This window comes from Pristiophorus japonicus, chromosome 1 (assembly GCF_044704955.1).
Source record: "Pristiophorus japonicus isolate sPriJap1 chromosome 1, sPriJap1.hap1, whole genome shotgun sequence".
In the NCBI taxonomy this organism is placed as follows: Eukaryota; Metazoa; Chordata; class Chondrichthyes; family Pristiophoridae; genus Pristiophorus; species Pristiophorus japonicus.
This window is the reverse complement of record NC_091977.1, coordinates 467,329,345-467,345,674: the sequence shown is the minus strand read 5'-3', so window position 1 is coordinate 467,345,674 and position 16,330 is coordinate 467,329,345. Positions and strand designations below refer to the sequence as shown.

The following is a 16,330-nucleotide window of genomic DNA, read 5'->3' as shown; positions in this document are numbered from 1 at the left end:
TCATTCCCAGCTCACTCCAGCCCCCCACTCCCTAAGTTTGTTTGCACTTTCATATTCACAGGCTTGAAACTGCCTTTCTGCTACTGGTGCACTCACCAGGGCAGGGGAAACACTGACACCTGACAGCAGCCAGTATCAGACCCACATTTTCAATAATCCATTAAACACTGACATCGCATGCAACATTCTTGAGAATGAAAAAGGAGGCACACACTGCGGAACAAGCAGCAAAGGAAATTAAGGCTAGTGTTAAAGCCAAGGAAGAGGCATATAAATTGGCTAGAAAAAGCAACAAACCTGAGGACTGGGAGAAATTTAGAATTCAACAGAGGAGGACTAAGGGTTTAATTAGGAGGGGGAAAATAGAGTACAAGAGGAAGCTTGCAGGGAATATAAACACTGACTGCAAAAGCTTCCATTAATATTGAAGAGAAAAAGATTAGTAAAGACAATCATAGGTCCCTTGCAGTCAGATTCAGGTGAATTTATAATGGCGAACAAAGAGATGGCAGACCAACTGAACCAATACTTCGGTTCTATCTTCACGAAGGAAGATACAAATAACCTTCCGAAGGTACTAGGGGACAGTGGGTCTAGTCAGAAGGAGGAACTGAAGGATATCCTTATTAGGCGGGAAATTGTGTTAAGGAAATTGGTGGGATTGAAGGCCGATAAATCCCCAGGGCCTGATAGTCTGCATCCCAGAGTACTCAAGGAAGTGGCCCTAGAAATAGTGGATGCATTGGTGATCATTTTCCAACAGTCTATCGACTCTGGATCAGTTCCTATGGATTGGAGGGTAGCTAATGTAACACCACTTTTCAAAAAAGGAGGGAGAGAGAAAACAGGTAATTATAGACCGGTTAGTCTGACATCAGTAGTGGGGAAAATGTTGGAATCAATCATTAAGGATGAAATAGCAGCGCATTCGGAAAGCAGTGACAGGATCGGTCCAAGTCAGCATGGATTTATGAAAGGGAAATCATGCTTGACGAATCTTCTGTAATTTTTTTGAGGATGTAACTAGCAGAATGGACAAGGGAGAACAAGTGGATGTGGTATATTTGGACTTTCAAAAGGCTTTTGACAAGGTCCCGCACAAGAGATTGGTGTGTAAAATCAAAGTGCATGGTATCGGGGGTAATGTGCTGGCGTGGATAGAGAACTGGTTGGCAGACAGGAAGCAGAGGTTCGGGATAAACGGGTCCTTTTCAGAATGGCAGGCAGTGACTAGTGGAGTGCCGCAGGACTCAGTGCTGGGACCCCAGCTCTTTACAATATACATTAACGATTTAGATAAAGGAATAGAGTGTAATATCTCCAAGTTTGTGGATGACACTAAACTGGGTGGCGGTGTGAGTTGTGAGGAGGACGCTAAGAGGCTGCAGGGTGACTTGGACAGGTTAGGTGAGTGGGCAAATGCATGGCAGATGCAGTATAATGTGGATAAATGTGAGGTTACCCATTTTGGGGGCAAAAACACAAAGACAGATTATCTGAATGGCAGCAGATTAGGAAAAGGGGAGGTGTAACGAGACCTGGGTGTCATGGCTCATCAGTCACTGAAAGTGGGCACACAGATACAGCAGGCGGTAAAGAAGGCAAATGGTATGTTGGCCTTCATAGCTAGGGGAGTGGAGTATAGGAGCAGGGAGGTCTTAATACAGTTGTACAGGGCCTTAGTGAGGCCTCACCTGGAAAATTGTGTTCAGTTTTGGTCTCCTAGTCTGAGGAAGGACATTCTTGCTATTGAGGGAGTGCAGCGAAGGTTCACCAGACTGATTCCAGGGATGGCTGGGCTGTCATGAGGAGAGACTGGATCAATTGGGCCTTTATTCACTGGAGTTTAGAAGGATGAGAGGGGATCTCATAGAAACATATAAGATTCTGACGGGACTGGACAGGTTAGATGCGGGAAGAATGTTCCCGATGTTGGGGAAGTCCAGAACCAAGGGACATAGTCTTAGGATAAGTGGTAGACGATTTAGGACTGAGATGAGGAGAAACTTCTTCACTCAGAGTTGTTAACCTGTGGAATTCCCTACCGCAGAGAGTTGTGGAGGCCAGTTCATTGGATATATTCAAGAGGGAGTTAGATATGGCCCTTACGGCTAAAGGGATCAAGGGGTATGGAGAGAAAGCAGGAAAGGGGTACTGAAGGAATGCTCAGCCATGATCTTATTGAATGGAGGTGCAGGCTCGAAGGGCCGAATGGCCTACCCCTGCACCTATTTTCTATGTTTCTATAGCTAGTCACTGTGAGCCATTATCACCCTTGCTAACAATAATAGATGATTAAAATATATTTTGCTATAATGCAATTAAAGACGCAAAATTTTAATGTAGTAATAAATTCACTAACATGTAACGCAGTGAAAAAAAGTTATTGTAGTAAATGAAAATTTGTCATGCGAGGGGCGTCAATTATGCGGAGAAACTTCACAAAAAAAACACGAGGCTGAAGCATTTGCAACCACTTTCAGCTAGAAGTACCGAGTGCATGATCCCTCCTCCAGAGGTCCCCACCATCACAGAAGCCAGTCTTCAGCCAATTCAATTCACTCCACATAATATCAAGAAACAGCTGAGCATACTGGATACAGCAAAGACTATGGCCCCCGACAACATCCCAGCTGTTGTGCTGAAAACTTATGCCCCAGAACTAGCCGCACCTCTAGTCAAGCTGTTCCAGTACAGTTGCAGCACTGGCATCTATCCAACAATATGGGAAACTGCCCAGGTATGTCCTGTCCACAAAAAGCAGGACAAATCCAAATCTGGCCAATTACCGCCCCATCAGTCTATTCTCAATCAGCAGCAAAGTAATGGAAGGTGTCGTCGACAGTGCTATCAAACGGCACTTACTCACCAATAACCTGCTCACCGATGCCCAGTTTGGGTTCCGCCAGGACCACTCAGCACCAGACCTCATTACGGTCTTGGTAGAAACATTGACAAAAGAGCTGAATTCCAGAGGTGAGGTGAGAGTGACTTCTCTTGACATCAGTGCTATCATTTGACCGAGTGTGGTATCAAGGAGGCCTAGTAAAATTGAAGTCAATGGGAGTCAGGGGGAAACTCTCCACTGGCTGGAATCATACTTCGCACAAAGGAAGATGGTTGTGGTGATTGGAGGTCTATCATCCCAGCCCCAGGACATGCTGCAGAAGTTCCTCAGGGCAGTATCCTAGGCCAACCGCTTTGTCAATGGGGGAGGAACTTAACACAATCACAATCACTAAGGAGTGGTACTCAGTAAGATAATGGGACTATTCAGAAAATACCTGAACCTAGGCCCAGGCGCTTCCGGATTTCGGAACATCATCCGAACCTTGGCCCAGCCGTTTCCAGATTCGGGACGTCGGAAATACATTCTGAAATCCGGAATGGCCTCGGTCCCGACGTTTCCGGATTTGGGAGGTCGAACTTGTACTTGCCGGTCATATTTAGAGCTAATTTTGCGATGTCAGCATTTCTGGGGCTGTGTCAGCATTTTAGAAGCTGTTCAGCTTTTACTCATTTGTCATGTAAATAAGATCAGTTGTTCAGTCCAGTATGAATTAGAGTTTTCTCTACAGGTCAAAGACTAAAAGAATTACCTTGTCAACATTGGACCAAAGTAATTTGTAGCTCTTGTGCAATTATGAAGTAAAAATACCAATTAAAAAAAAATGTAGTACAAACTCAAATAGATTTGAATGGTGCATATCTATTTTAGTTCCTAAAATCCATTTTTAAAATATGAGATATATTAGCGCTCAGTTTTACAATGACAAAATGTCAGTAATTGCGCATAAATGCAAAGTTACCATGGTAATTGCAGAAAAATGTGCCTAATGCATTTTTACTTTAGTGGAAAGTTAACGATTTATATTAATGGTTTAGACTTTGGAATCAAACACAATTTCTAAATTTGCGGATGACACCAAATTGGGGGGGTGGGGGGTGGGGGCGGTGGAATAGTCAAATTAGAAGACATTAATGAACTTACAAAATTTTCATATAATTGGAAAATGAATTTGAACACAGATAAATGTGAGGTATTACATTTTGGCAAGAAAAATAGGGAAGTCACATATTATTTGGAAAATATGAATCTAAATCACTAAAAGTAGTGACAACAGGTTATTAAGGCCATAAAAAAAGCAAACCAAGCACTAGGGTTTATTTCTCAAGGGATTAAATTGAAAAGTAGGGAAGTTATGCTAAACTTGTATCGAACCTTGGTTAGACCACACTTGGTGTACTGCATACAATTCTGGTTGCCATATTATAAAAAAGGATAGAGGGGCTCTGGAAAGAGTGCAAAAAAGATTTACAAGGATGATACCAGAAAAGCAAGGGTATAACCATCAGGAAAGGATGAACAGGCTGGGTCTCTTTTCCCTTGAAAAAAAAATGCTGATGGGTGACCCAATAGAGGTCTTTAAAATTATGAAAGGTTTGATAGAATAGATACAGAGAGTGCTTTTACTTGTGGGGAAGAGTATAACAAGAGGCCATCAATATAAGATATCCAATAGGGAATTCAGAAGAAACTTCTTTACCTAGAGAGTGGTGAGAATGTAGAACTCGCTATCACATGGAATGGTTGAAACAAATAGTTTAGATACATTTAAGGGGAGGCTAGATAAGCATATGAGGGAGAAAGGATTAGGGGATTATGCGGATAGAGTTAGATGAGGAAAGACGGGAGGCGGCTCGAGTGAAGCATAAAAGCTGGCATGGACTACTTGGAACGGACATCCTGTTTCTGTGCTGTACATTCTATGTAATCCTATGTAAAGTGGCTCTCTGGCAGTACTAATCACCATTATTTTTTGAATCATTTTTGTTTGTGAAATCCCGTAAGTATCCATAACAGATAGCCGAATCCTCTTCTGCATATCTTCAGCCAATATTATTTGTGATGCAAGACGCAGTGGAACTAATAGGCTTTCTTTTTTTTTTCAAGATTGTAAAAATCTGCGCATTAAAAGAGACCTGCAGCAGATATGATGAAAGGGATTTACTACTTGATATCACTAGCACACTTTTTCCATATATGCTAGAAAAGGGAACATAGAGGATGGGGTCGAAGCCATTTAATCATGTTTCTGAAAGTATTGAAATGACATTTCATCAGATATGTGAAGGAGCCACGAAGCAATCCAAGATTAGTGATATATATCTATAAAACACTGTCTGAGCATGCTTATGAAGTCTGGTAAGAATCTGATTTAGTCCTTACAAGTTACTAAGTTGACATTATTGTTCATACAAACAGATAGTTTCAAAGAGAGTTAAAAAATCTTAAATGCAGGGAACTGAATTTAATCAAGTTTTCTTACAGAATATGTAATTAGAACTTGTTATGCTCCAACACAACCACCTTTGTATTACATGTTGAAAACAAAATCAATATTAGAAATATACTGTTACTATAATATTTTGTGTGTACATATTTTAAAATTAACTCCCGATTGTTCTTGCTACAATGCATGCTAGACTTACCTTTTTCAGCTTGGTAATTGAACCATATTTCTTCAAAGGTTCTACAATTTTAGCTTCTAGCCTTTCAACCTACACAACCAAACAGTAAATAGTAAATTGCTAGAAACAGTAAGTGAAATGGCAGTTATTAGAGGCAGTAGGCAATTTCACAAATAAGAGATTAGCAACTAGCAAAAGTAATTTACAGAATATTGCTAGTATTTTTCCATGAAAGTAGTAATGAATTGTAAACAGCCATTATATATTTTTATTCTAAACCCCCAAAATCATTAGTTTGGGCAGTTCACCTCCAATTAATCATTAAACAAAACAATCACTCATTACTTTCGGCTATACATCCTGGAGATTCATTTGACTAAGTTAACTGTACTCACAGGTCAACAAAGCTGAGTCTGTCCAGAACCAATAACCATTCCAAAATTCACATTGCTACCTACTAACAAGTTAATTAAACGCAATGCACTACTCAGTATAGCAAATGAAAATAAAATTTTTTTTAAAGTTCATGGAACTGATGGCTCATTCTCTGCGTCCTAGGTACTTCTTTTCAATATACTTTAACATATCACCATTTTTCTAGTCAACTTTCGAAACTGATGATGAGGGAAGCATGTCTACTTTCTAACATTGATGTAATGTGATTGGTTTGTTTAATTACTATATAAATAAAATTATATATATATATAATATATATATAGATAAAAAATTACCGTTTAAACTGATATTCAATCACACTAACAACAATGTAAAGAAGCGGATGTGCACCCAGGGTCCCCTTGGCTAGCTAGTTCTGGAGGTTCACTGCACTATAGGTGATAGGGTGAGATGAAGAGGGGTGGGAGGAGGCTCATGTGGAGCATAAAGCCCAGCATAAACCAGTTGGGCTATATGGCCGGTTTCTGTGCTGCAAATTCTATGTATGTACTTCAAATTTAGAATCCTTAAGTCATCTCTAGATATGAACATTTAAATTGTGAATATTTCAATTATTGGTATTACATTTTTCAGAGACAAGCCATCTGGTCATTCAAGCCTTTAAGATTAGCAATATCAGGGCTAGAAATGGAACACAGTCTACTTTTTTCACCTAATCACTCTAGGTGAGGTATGGCATAGGTATTCTGATGAACAATATTCTCTCAACACTGGCCCAAAGTGCCTTAACCATTCCCACTTCAGAAGAGCACTCTCCAGTGTCCCATTTTCAGTTCCCACTTTTGCAATCCTTATGCTTCTCTGAGCGAGGCTGCCAGTTGGTGCTGAATCACGAACAGTTTGTTGCTTTAGAGTTACATCCACTAAGAATTTTAATTCCATTATAGTGGACTTCATTCAAATTCAAATCTCAGAAGTGAAAATACAGTGTTGTAACATGATATACTGCTAAATGTAACAATGTTGAGAATGCATTTAAACAAATAATTTCAGCTGCTCACCTCTGCGTGTCGATAATCTTGAACTAAAGCATAGTGATCTGCAAAGCTATTCAGACCATATTTTAAATTAGGAGTTTCTGTATTGGCATACTCTCGGAGTTCTTTAACCAGGATGTCAGACTTATCGCGTAGTCTTGCGGTTTTTCGTGCATAGGCTGCAAATAAACAGCACAATACACCAAAGTGTTTTTCCACATTTGCAACAGTGTTCTGAATATACTTGGTTTGACTGTCCCTGAAAAAAAAATTGTGATTTTATTTTGAATTCAAAGAAAATTATGAAGCAATTAGAGAATTAATTTGTCATAGAGGATCTCATGACAATAATAAAATGTAGTTTGCAGTGTGGTGTGGAGTGATACGCACTTGTAGGCCACGATTTCGCCTATGTCGGCGGGTTCGGTGCGGGCGGGGTAGGTGGCGGGTGCTGGACACACCGCTGGCTCCAGCCCATTCTATAGAAATGATTTTCCATTGATTGGGCTTGGTAAGCCCGCCTAGCACATTTCCCGGGCCAACTGAAGGAAGCGAGTCTGATGACGTCATTTGATGACGCGTCATCAGCCGGTTTCCTTAAAGGAACCATGTTAAATTGATTTTCACAATTGTGCTATCAGTGTTCTACAGCAGAGGTTCTGCAAACATTGACAAGCACTGCACAAAGGTGCTCGGCTGCACTCAGGTTCTCCCAGATGCTTATGGAGGGAGTCACAACACGCAGGGAGATCTCTTCCCTTCTAATAGGCGGAAGAGACCTCCCCAGGAGATCAACGCAGCACATTGCACAGGAGGACACTAGTAGGGATGTCGTCAGGAGGACCAGGCTGCAGCAGCACAAACCTTTCAATGATCTCAGTGGATTACAAAACGTCACTGCAAAGCCACACTCAAACTCATCCTGCTGTGCCACTCATCACATCCCCATCACTCTGCCTTTCCTACCCTAATCCTGCACATTCTTACTCACACCCAATTACCTTTCACCTCCACCCATCTCTCTCGATCTATAATTTGAGGATGTTTCCAGTAAAGTGGACAAAGGAGAACCAGTTGATGTGGTATATTTGGACTTTCAGAAGGCTTTCGACAAGGTCCCACACAAGAGATTAATGTGCAAAGTTAAAGCACATGGGATTGGGGGTAGTGTGCTGACGTGGATTGAGAACTGGTTGTCAGACAGGAAGCAAAGAGTAGGAGTAAATGGGTACTTTTCAGAATGGCAGGCAGTGACTAGTGGGGTACCGCAAGGTTCTGTGCTGGGGCCCCAGCTGTTTACATTGTACATTAATGATTTAGACGAGGGGATTAAATGTAGTATCTCCAAATTTGCGGATGACACTAAGTTGGGTGGCAGTGTGAGCTGCAAGGAGGATGCTATGAGGCTGCAGAGTGACTTGGATAGGTTAGGTGAGTGGGCAAATGAATGGCAGATGAAGTATAATGTGGATAAATGTGAGGTTATCCACTTTGGTGGTTAAAAACAGAGAGACAGACTATTATCTGAATGGTGACAGATTAGGAAAAGGGAAGGTGCAACGAGACCTGGGTGTCATGGTACATCAGTCATTGAAGGTTGGCATGCAGGTACAGCAGGCGGTTAAGAAAGCAAATGGCATGTTGGCCTTCATAGCGAGGGGATTTGAGTACAGGGGCAGGGAGGTGTTGCTACAGTTGTACAGGGCCTTGGTGAGGCCACACCTGGAGTATTGTGTACAGTTTTGGTCTCTTAACTTGAGGAAGGACATTCTTGCTATTGAGGGAGTGCAGCGAAGATTCACCAGACTGATTCCCGGGATGGTGGGACTGACCGATCAAGAAAGACTGGATCAACTGGGCTTGTATTCACTGGAGTTCAGAAGAATGAGAGGAGACCTCATAGAAACGTTTAAAATTCTGACGGGTTTAGACAGGTTAGATGCAGGAAGAATGTTCCCAATGTTGGGGAAGTCCAGAACCAGGGGTCAGAGTCTAAGGATAAGGGGTAAGCCATTTAGGACCGAGATGAGGAGAAACTTCTTCACCCAGAGAGTGGTGAACCTGTGGAATTCTCTACCACAGAAAGTAGTTGAGGCCAATTCACTAAATATATTCAAAAGAGAGTTAGATGAAGTCCTTACTACTCGGGGGATCAAGGGGTATGGCGAGAAAGCAGGAAGGGGGTACTGAAGTTTCATGTTCAGCCATGAACTCATTGAATGGCGGTGCAGGCTAGAAGGGCTGAATGGCCTGCTCCTGCACCTATTTAAAAAAAAAAATTTCATTTCCCCATCTCACTAGCCACCCCTCACACTCACCCTAGTCCAATCATACCAACTAACAACACACAAGGGTAGGCACTTGCGTGTTTTAGCCAATGTTCATGCAAAGTTTGTTAATGTGCTATCAAACACTGAAATCTTTATTTTCAACACTTTACATTGTTGGACAGATTTGTGTGCACTTTTGGAAGTGGCTTCGTGAGTACCTTTGGAAGTGACTTAGTGAGTTGCAGTGAATGATGAGACATAATGGTACCCCTAAAATGGCGATGAGTGTGAAAGGAATGGCTTGGGTGTTGTAGGGGTGCTTTATGGTTTTGGTGTGGGGTGATGCCAACCTGACACATCATGTGGCAGCCAGGTTGTACAGCATCAAGTGAAGTAAATCTGGCCATAGTGAGGACATTGCTGGTGTCCCGGATACTGATGCCCGCTGTACTGTGCAGCATCAGTTGATTGCGGAGAAGGTTGGTGTTGTTGTTGGCGATGCTGGTGTGCCTGGTGTTGGGGCTGATCATGGTGGGATCCTGAGGACCAAGGTGAGTTAGTTTCAAGTGCAATGATGCTTGAAATGACAAAAGCAATCTGTCATTGGTGAGCGAGGTTGTTCCAATGAGGTGACACTGGATATAGATTGCTCCAAAGACTTGCAACCTGCATAAAGCTCAATGTGCCTTCCAAAGGCAGTAAGCAACAGCTTTTGATCTTGGAAAGTGAACAGCTGTGAGATGGGAGCTTTTATAGCACAATTGCAGCTGTCAGGTAAAGAAATGAATTCACGGTTACACAACTCCCGATGTCCTTACCCAAAGTGATCCCCGAGCAGCGGGAACCTCTTGGAAAACCTGGTAAAATGGTAAGTTCAGCTCAAAATTCTTTTTAATGGGCTCTTAACAAGGTCATAATGACCTAAATAGCCTCCCCCGCCACTGCGCGTTGAGTCTGTTAGCGTTGACAGACCCGACATCTGGGAAAGTAGTGTGGCAGCGGGATGCCGACACACTGTCAATCATTTTAAATTTAACAGCTGACACATCGCAGATCCCATCCTATGAGCGCTGTCAAAATTCCAGCCGTAATGTCTATCTGTCAACTTTGTGTCACTGCTTGCAGTACTTACTGTGCAAATCCATGTAATTGTAGTCTTATAAATTAGTGAAGTGGGGGAGGGGAAATTTAGAAGAAAGCAAATCATGCTAATTTTTCCCCCCTCCTCCACAACTCCGTCCATGGTCAGTTTAGCAGGGATCAACTTTCTGTACCACACCATTTAGCATTGAGTCATCAGGGAAGCCAGCCCAAGACATTTTGGCCTGAATTTCCACAGGGTTCTCCCGATCTCTTGCTCTAACTTTGGAAGAACTAGAGAAATGGCAAAAATGGTTGATATAACTGTTTCTCCAGGGATGTCACAATCTCCCACTAGAGCACCACCACAGAAATTCCAGGGTTTCATTTTTATCTTGTACAACATTAGATGCATTGACTGCATCACCTTAGATCAGAAAATTGGCCTTATTTGCAGTTTTAAAAATGACACTAGAAATTCATTCGGCCTAAAGCTACGCTACACACCATTGGGGGAAAGTGTTCATGAATTGCAGTCGGAGGCGTACCTCCGGAGTACACCTCCGACCCTCAAACGAATTGCACACCCACCTGATGGTGGTGAGGCTGCAAAAACTTGCAGTCTGAGGATACGAGGTGGAGGGCAGTGCAACGGCCCATGGATCCCAGGGATGCAGGTGGTACAGTAGTGTACCCGAGATCAGGTGGGCCTGGTCCTCCAATCACAAAGCAGAATTCAATCTTAATAATTTACGAAGGGAATCCCGTAATGAGATATAATGGAATCCCGAAATCTGATCTAATTACAATTTACAGAATTGGAATTTAAATTGTAATTAGCTTTATTCCACCAACCTCACAAAATTAAATTTTTTGATAAATTTCTACATCATTAAAATTCTAATACAGAATATTTGCGAAAACTCATTTGATAGTGTGTGTGTATTATTTCCGATATGAAAATGTTCCAACCATGCCTGAAAAATCCCCTTGCGCTGTCGCAACAAGCAACCGTAACTTTCTGTGCGAAATTGTTTGCCAGTCAGTAATTCTGCGCCAGCAATTGCTTTTTCGTGGCCCACACGATGGCCTGTCAACGCTTACGTTGACAGACCGCAAGTTACGTATTTCAAGAATTTAGAAATCCCGAACTTGCAGTGGATTTCATAGAATCATAGAATATTACAACAGTGGCCCATCGTATCTGACGAAATAGGGCTACCCCAGCCTAATCCTACCTTCCAGCACTAGGTCCGTCGCCTTGTAGGTCACAGCTCTTTGGGCCCAATTTTGGCCATGACTTGCTCCAATTTTTTTTTTAAAGAGTAAGTTGGTTTTTCTGGCGCAAGTTAAAAAATGCCATTTTCCCCAATCAACTTGCTCCAGAGTAACTCAGTTATGTACGATTTACTTTAGTTCAGGTTGGGGGGGAGGGGGGAGGAAAAAGAGGCTTGGCTGGGCTCGGCAAATTATCGGGAGGTTGAAGAGAAGAGTGGGGGGCGGAGGGAGAGGCTGGGCTGGCTGGGCTCGACAGAAACGCGGCAAAGTATCGGGAGGCTGAAAGGGGACGACTCAATTCTCTGATACAAAACAGAAGACCCGCTAGATCTGATAAACAATAAGCTGCAATGTTGCTTTTTGATTCTGTCTGGCAGGGGTCAGGGTGGCAGCGATTGTGTTGTGCTTATTAATTTTCCTAACTTCTCTACTACCGGCAGCCCGATTCTACTGCGCATGCCCGGTCAGTTGAAACTGCAGCTCTCTCACTCACCCACTGACCCGATTCTACTGTGCATACGCGATCACGGCAATCCCAATCCTACTGTGCATGTCCAGCGTCCTGGCACTGTTTCCAGCGCAGGACACTGGCTCCGCCTACAGACCCAGTCGCCACGCCACGCCAGCAGCTGGAAGACCCAGGACAGTGGCCAAAATCGGCCTAAAGATTTTTTGGCGCACTTCCACATGTGGAAAACTGCCGCACCTCTGGTAAGTACACCAGAAATCTCTAGTGGCCAAAATTGAGCCCTTTAAGTGCACATTCAAATATTTTTTAAGTGTGATGATGGTTTCTGCCTCTACCACCGTTTCAGGCAGCGAGTTCCAGACCCCCCTGCTCCCCAGAAACACCTTCTGGGTGAAATTTCTTTCCCTCATCTCCCCTCCAATCCTTCGACCAACTACTTTAAATCTATGCCCCCTGGTTATTGACCTCTCTGCTAAAAGAAACAGGTCCTTCCAATCCACTATCTAGGCCCCTCATCATTTTATACACTTCAATTAAATTTCCCCTCAGCCTCCTCTGTTCCAAAGAAAACAACCCTAGCCTATGCAATCTTTTCTCATCGCTAAAATTTTCCAGTCCAGGCCACATCCTCGGAAATCTCCTCTGCACCCGTTCAAGTGCAATCACACGCTTCCTGTAATGTGGTGACAGAACTGCACGCAGTACTCAAGTTGTGGCCTAACTACTGCTGTATACAGTTCTAGCATAACTTCCCTGCTCTTATATTCTATGCCTCGGCTAATAAAGGAAAGCATTCCGTATGCCTTTTTAACTATCTTAAATCGATCTCTCCTGCTACCTTTAAGGATCTGTGGACATGCACTCCAAGGTCACTTTGTTCCTCCACACCTCTCAGAATCCTCCCATTTATTGTGTATTTCCTTGCCTTGTTGCCCCTCCCCAAATGCATTAACTCACACTTTTCCAGATTGAATTCTATTTTCCACTTTTCTGCCCAACTGACCAGTTCATCGATATTTTCCTAGTCTAAAGCTCCTCTCCTCACGCAACCACACAGCCAATTTTTGTATCATCTGCAAATTTCTTTATCATACCCCCTACATTTAAGTCTAAATCATTAATATATACTACAAAACGCAAGGGACCGAATACTGAGCCCTGTGGAACCCCACTGGCAACAGCCTTCCAGTCACAAAAACACCTGTCAACCATTACCCTTTGCTTCCTGCCACTGAGCCAATTTTGGATCCAATTTGGATCCCATGGGCTTTTACTTTTTTGATCAGCCTGCTACGTGGGACATTGTCAAAAGCCTTTCTAAAATCCATGTAGACTACATCAAATGCATTGCCTTCGTCGAACCTCCTTGTTACCTCAAAATATTCAATCAAGTTAGTCAGACACTTGTGTCTTTCTAAATGAAGATTTATACTGTCCCTCAGAATTGATTCCAATAATTTGCTCACCACCAAGGTTAAACTAACCGGCCTGTAATTACTCAGTTTATCCCTTCCTCTCTTTTTAAACAATTGTACAACGTTCTCTAATCCTCTGGCACCACTCCTGTAGCCTGGGAGGATTGGAAAATGATGATTTCAAAGGAGGTGAAAGTACAACTACCATAGTGACTGCAAAATTCGGGCCATAATAGCAACATCTTGCACCTTTCAAGGTTCACAACAACATTATATATGTCTGTCATAATTACAATCAGGGGAAGAGATGACAATAACTATACCAGACCCATTCAGGAAGAGGTCTTAGACTCATCATCATAGGCAGTCCCTCAGGAATCGAGGAAGACTTACTTCCACTCTTAAAATGAGTGTTTAGGTGGCTGGACATTCCAATAGTCTGTCCTCCCAGGGGATTTGTTGGATCTTGCTCTAGACTATAACTATATTAGCCCCCCTTCACGGAGGAATGGTCTCACGATATAACTACACGAGCATCAGACCCTGCTTCCAGTGGGACGCCTCGCTTATTGGAAGCCCATTATCGGAAATCGAGGAGTCCTGCACCCACGATTTCTGGCTATTAAAATGAACGGGCAGAAAATTCTGGGCACTGCATTTCCAAATTTCTTACTTGCGCCCTCAGGAGCGAGGCTCCGCGCCGGAAACAGAGACACTAAATTACCCCCGGAACCGGGTAGGGATTTCAAATTATTGCCATATTAGGCACTATTACTGCGCCCCTTTTGTAAACAAACGATTGCGCTTATTTATTTTTGCAGGTTCCCGAACCCCCGGACCTACTCTGCAGCAGCAGCAGGAGGAGGGATTCAAGGCCTTTTCATGGAACCTCGCACTTTCCTGTAGACGGAGACCGGTCCGCGGCACAGTGAGGGCAGTCTTTACCTGGCTCGCGTTTCCTGGTCACGGGCCTGGAACATGACGGCTGCCCCTGGAGAAGGTGCGAGAGGAGCGGAGGCCGGAGCCTGTCCGATCAGTCGGAGCCGGGACGAGCCTGCGCCATGGATCGCCCGCTCAGCCAGTGAGCAGTCGCCCCGTTACCATAGCACCCGCCTCGCGCCACACCCCAGGCCCCGCCAACTGAAGCGCGCGCCCACCGCACCAGCACGTGCGGGGGACCGGGGAGAGGGGCGGGTGATAGCTGGTATGGCATGATCAAGAAGAATGCAATCTTTCACTGTAATCTCCTTATCAACAACTGCAGTGGTGAAATACCGCAAAATAGGTTATAGCTCTCAATCAGACTGGCCAATGCTTAACATAAGAAATAGGAGCAGGAGTAGGCCATATGGCCCCATGAACCTGCTCCGCATTTAATACGATCATGGCTGATCTGATCATGGACTCAGGTCCACTTCCCTGCCCGCTCACCATAACCCCTTATTCCCTTATCATTTAAGAAACTGTCTATTTCTATCTTAAATTTATTCAATGTCCTAGCTTCCACAGCTCTCTGAGGTAGTGAATTCCACAGATCCACAACTCTCTGAGAGAAGAAATTTCTCCTCATCTCAATTTTAAATGGGCGGCCCCTTATTCTAAGATCGTGCCCTCTAGTTCTAGTCTCTCCATCAATGGAAACATCCTCTCTGCAGCCACCTTGTCAAGCCCCTTCATAATCTTATACGTTTCGATAAGATCACCTCTCATTCTTCTGAACTCCAATGAGTAGAGGTCCAACCTACTCAACTTTTCCTCAGAAGTCAACCCCCTCATCTCCGGAATCAACCTCGTGAACCTTCTCTGAACTGCCTCCAAAGCAAATATATCCTTTCGTAAATATGGAAACCAAAACTGTTATGTATCATACCATCACCAGAGGGCCGACCTGTTGGAGTCCCAAGGGATCCCAGCATCCCTTGGGAGCACTGTATATAAGCAGGCCTCCCATGCTGTATGAACACTCTGGAGTTTAATTAAAGAAGCTAAGGTCACACTTACTCATTGCACATAGTACTTAGTTGTATCACTTTATTATGAGCGCAAAATTGGCGATGAGAAAATTAACAACCACGTGAAAATGCAAAGAACTGTTGGTATCCTGGAGAAATTCTCAGAAGGGGACGATTGGGAGGCCTTCGTGGAGTGACTCGACCAATACTTCGTGGTCAACGAGCTGGAAGGGGATGAGAATGCTGCCAAATGAAGGGCGATCCTCCTTACCATCTGCGGGACAACAACCTATGGCCTCATGAAGAATCTTCTAGCTCTGGTGAAACCAACAACCAAATCCTATGAAGAACTGTGTACGTTTGTCCGGGAGCACCTAAATCCGAAGGAAAGCGTTTTGATGGCAAGGTATCAGTTCTACACGTGTCAATGGTCTGAAGGCCAGGAAGTGGCGAGCTACGTCGCTGAACTAAGGCGCCTTGCAGGACATTGCGAATTCGATGGATTCCTTGAGCAAATGCTAAGAGACATTTTTGTGCTTGGCATTGGCCATGAGGTCATCCTTCGCAAATTATTGACTGTTGAAACACCGAATCTGAGCACAGCCCAGATAGCTCAGGCATTTATGTCCACCAGCAATAACAACAAACAAATTTCGCAGCATAAAGAGGTTTTGGCGAGAACTGTACACAAAGTAACGTCATTTTCAGGCAGGAATGCATATGGCAGAACGTACACACTGGCAGCTGCACGACCTCAGATGACCCAGAGTCCGCCATCAATCATTAATGCGAGGTAATTAACACCTTGTTGGCGCTGGTGGAGGTAATCATCGAGCCCATCAATGCCACTTCAAACACTATGCGTGCAAAGGCTGTGGAACAATGGGACACCTCCAGCGAATGCGCAGACGAGCTGCAAACCACCACGTTGCAGAGGAAGATCGATCCATGGTGGATCAGG

At 43.7% G+C, this 16,330-nt stretch overlaps 1 protein-coding gene across 1 annotated transcript in view; it reads right to left on the bottom strand.

Annotated features, from left to right (window-relative positions):
* cibar1 (CBY1 interacting BAR domain containing 1) overlaps positions 1–14,568 on the bottom strand; it is a 74,792-nt gene extending 60,224 nt beyond the window's left edge. The window contains exons 1-3 of the mRNA XM_070893920.1: positions 14,363–14,568; positions 6,930–7,164; positions 5,494–5,562 (exon numbers count right to left, since the gene is read on the bottom strand). Coding sequence (XP_070750021.1) covers positions 5,494–5,562; positions 6,930–7,164; positions 14,363–14,397 — 339 coding nt within the window. The 5' untranslated portion in view covers positions 14,398–14,568. The remainder of the gene's footprint in view (positions 1–5,493; positions 5,563–6,929; positions 7,165–14,362) is intronic.
* Positions 14,569–16,330: the final 1,762 nt, after the last annotated feature.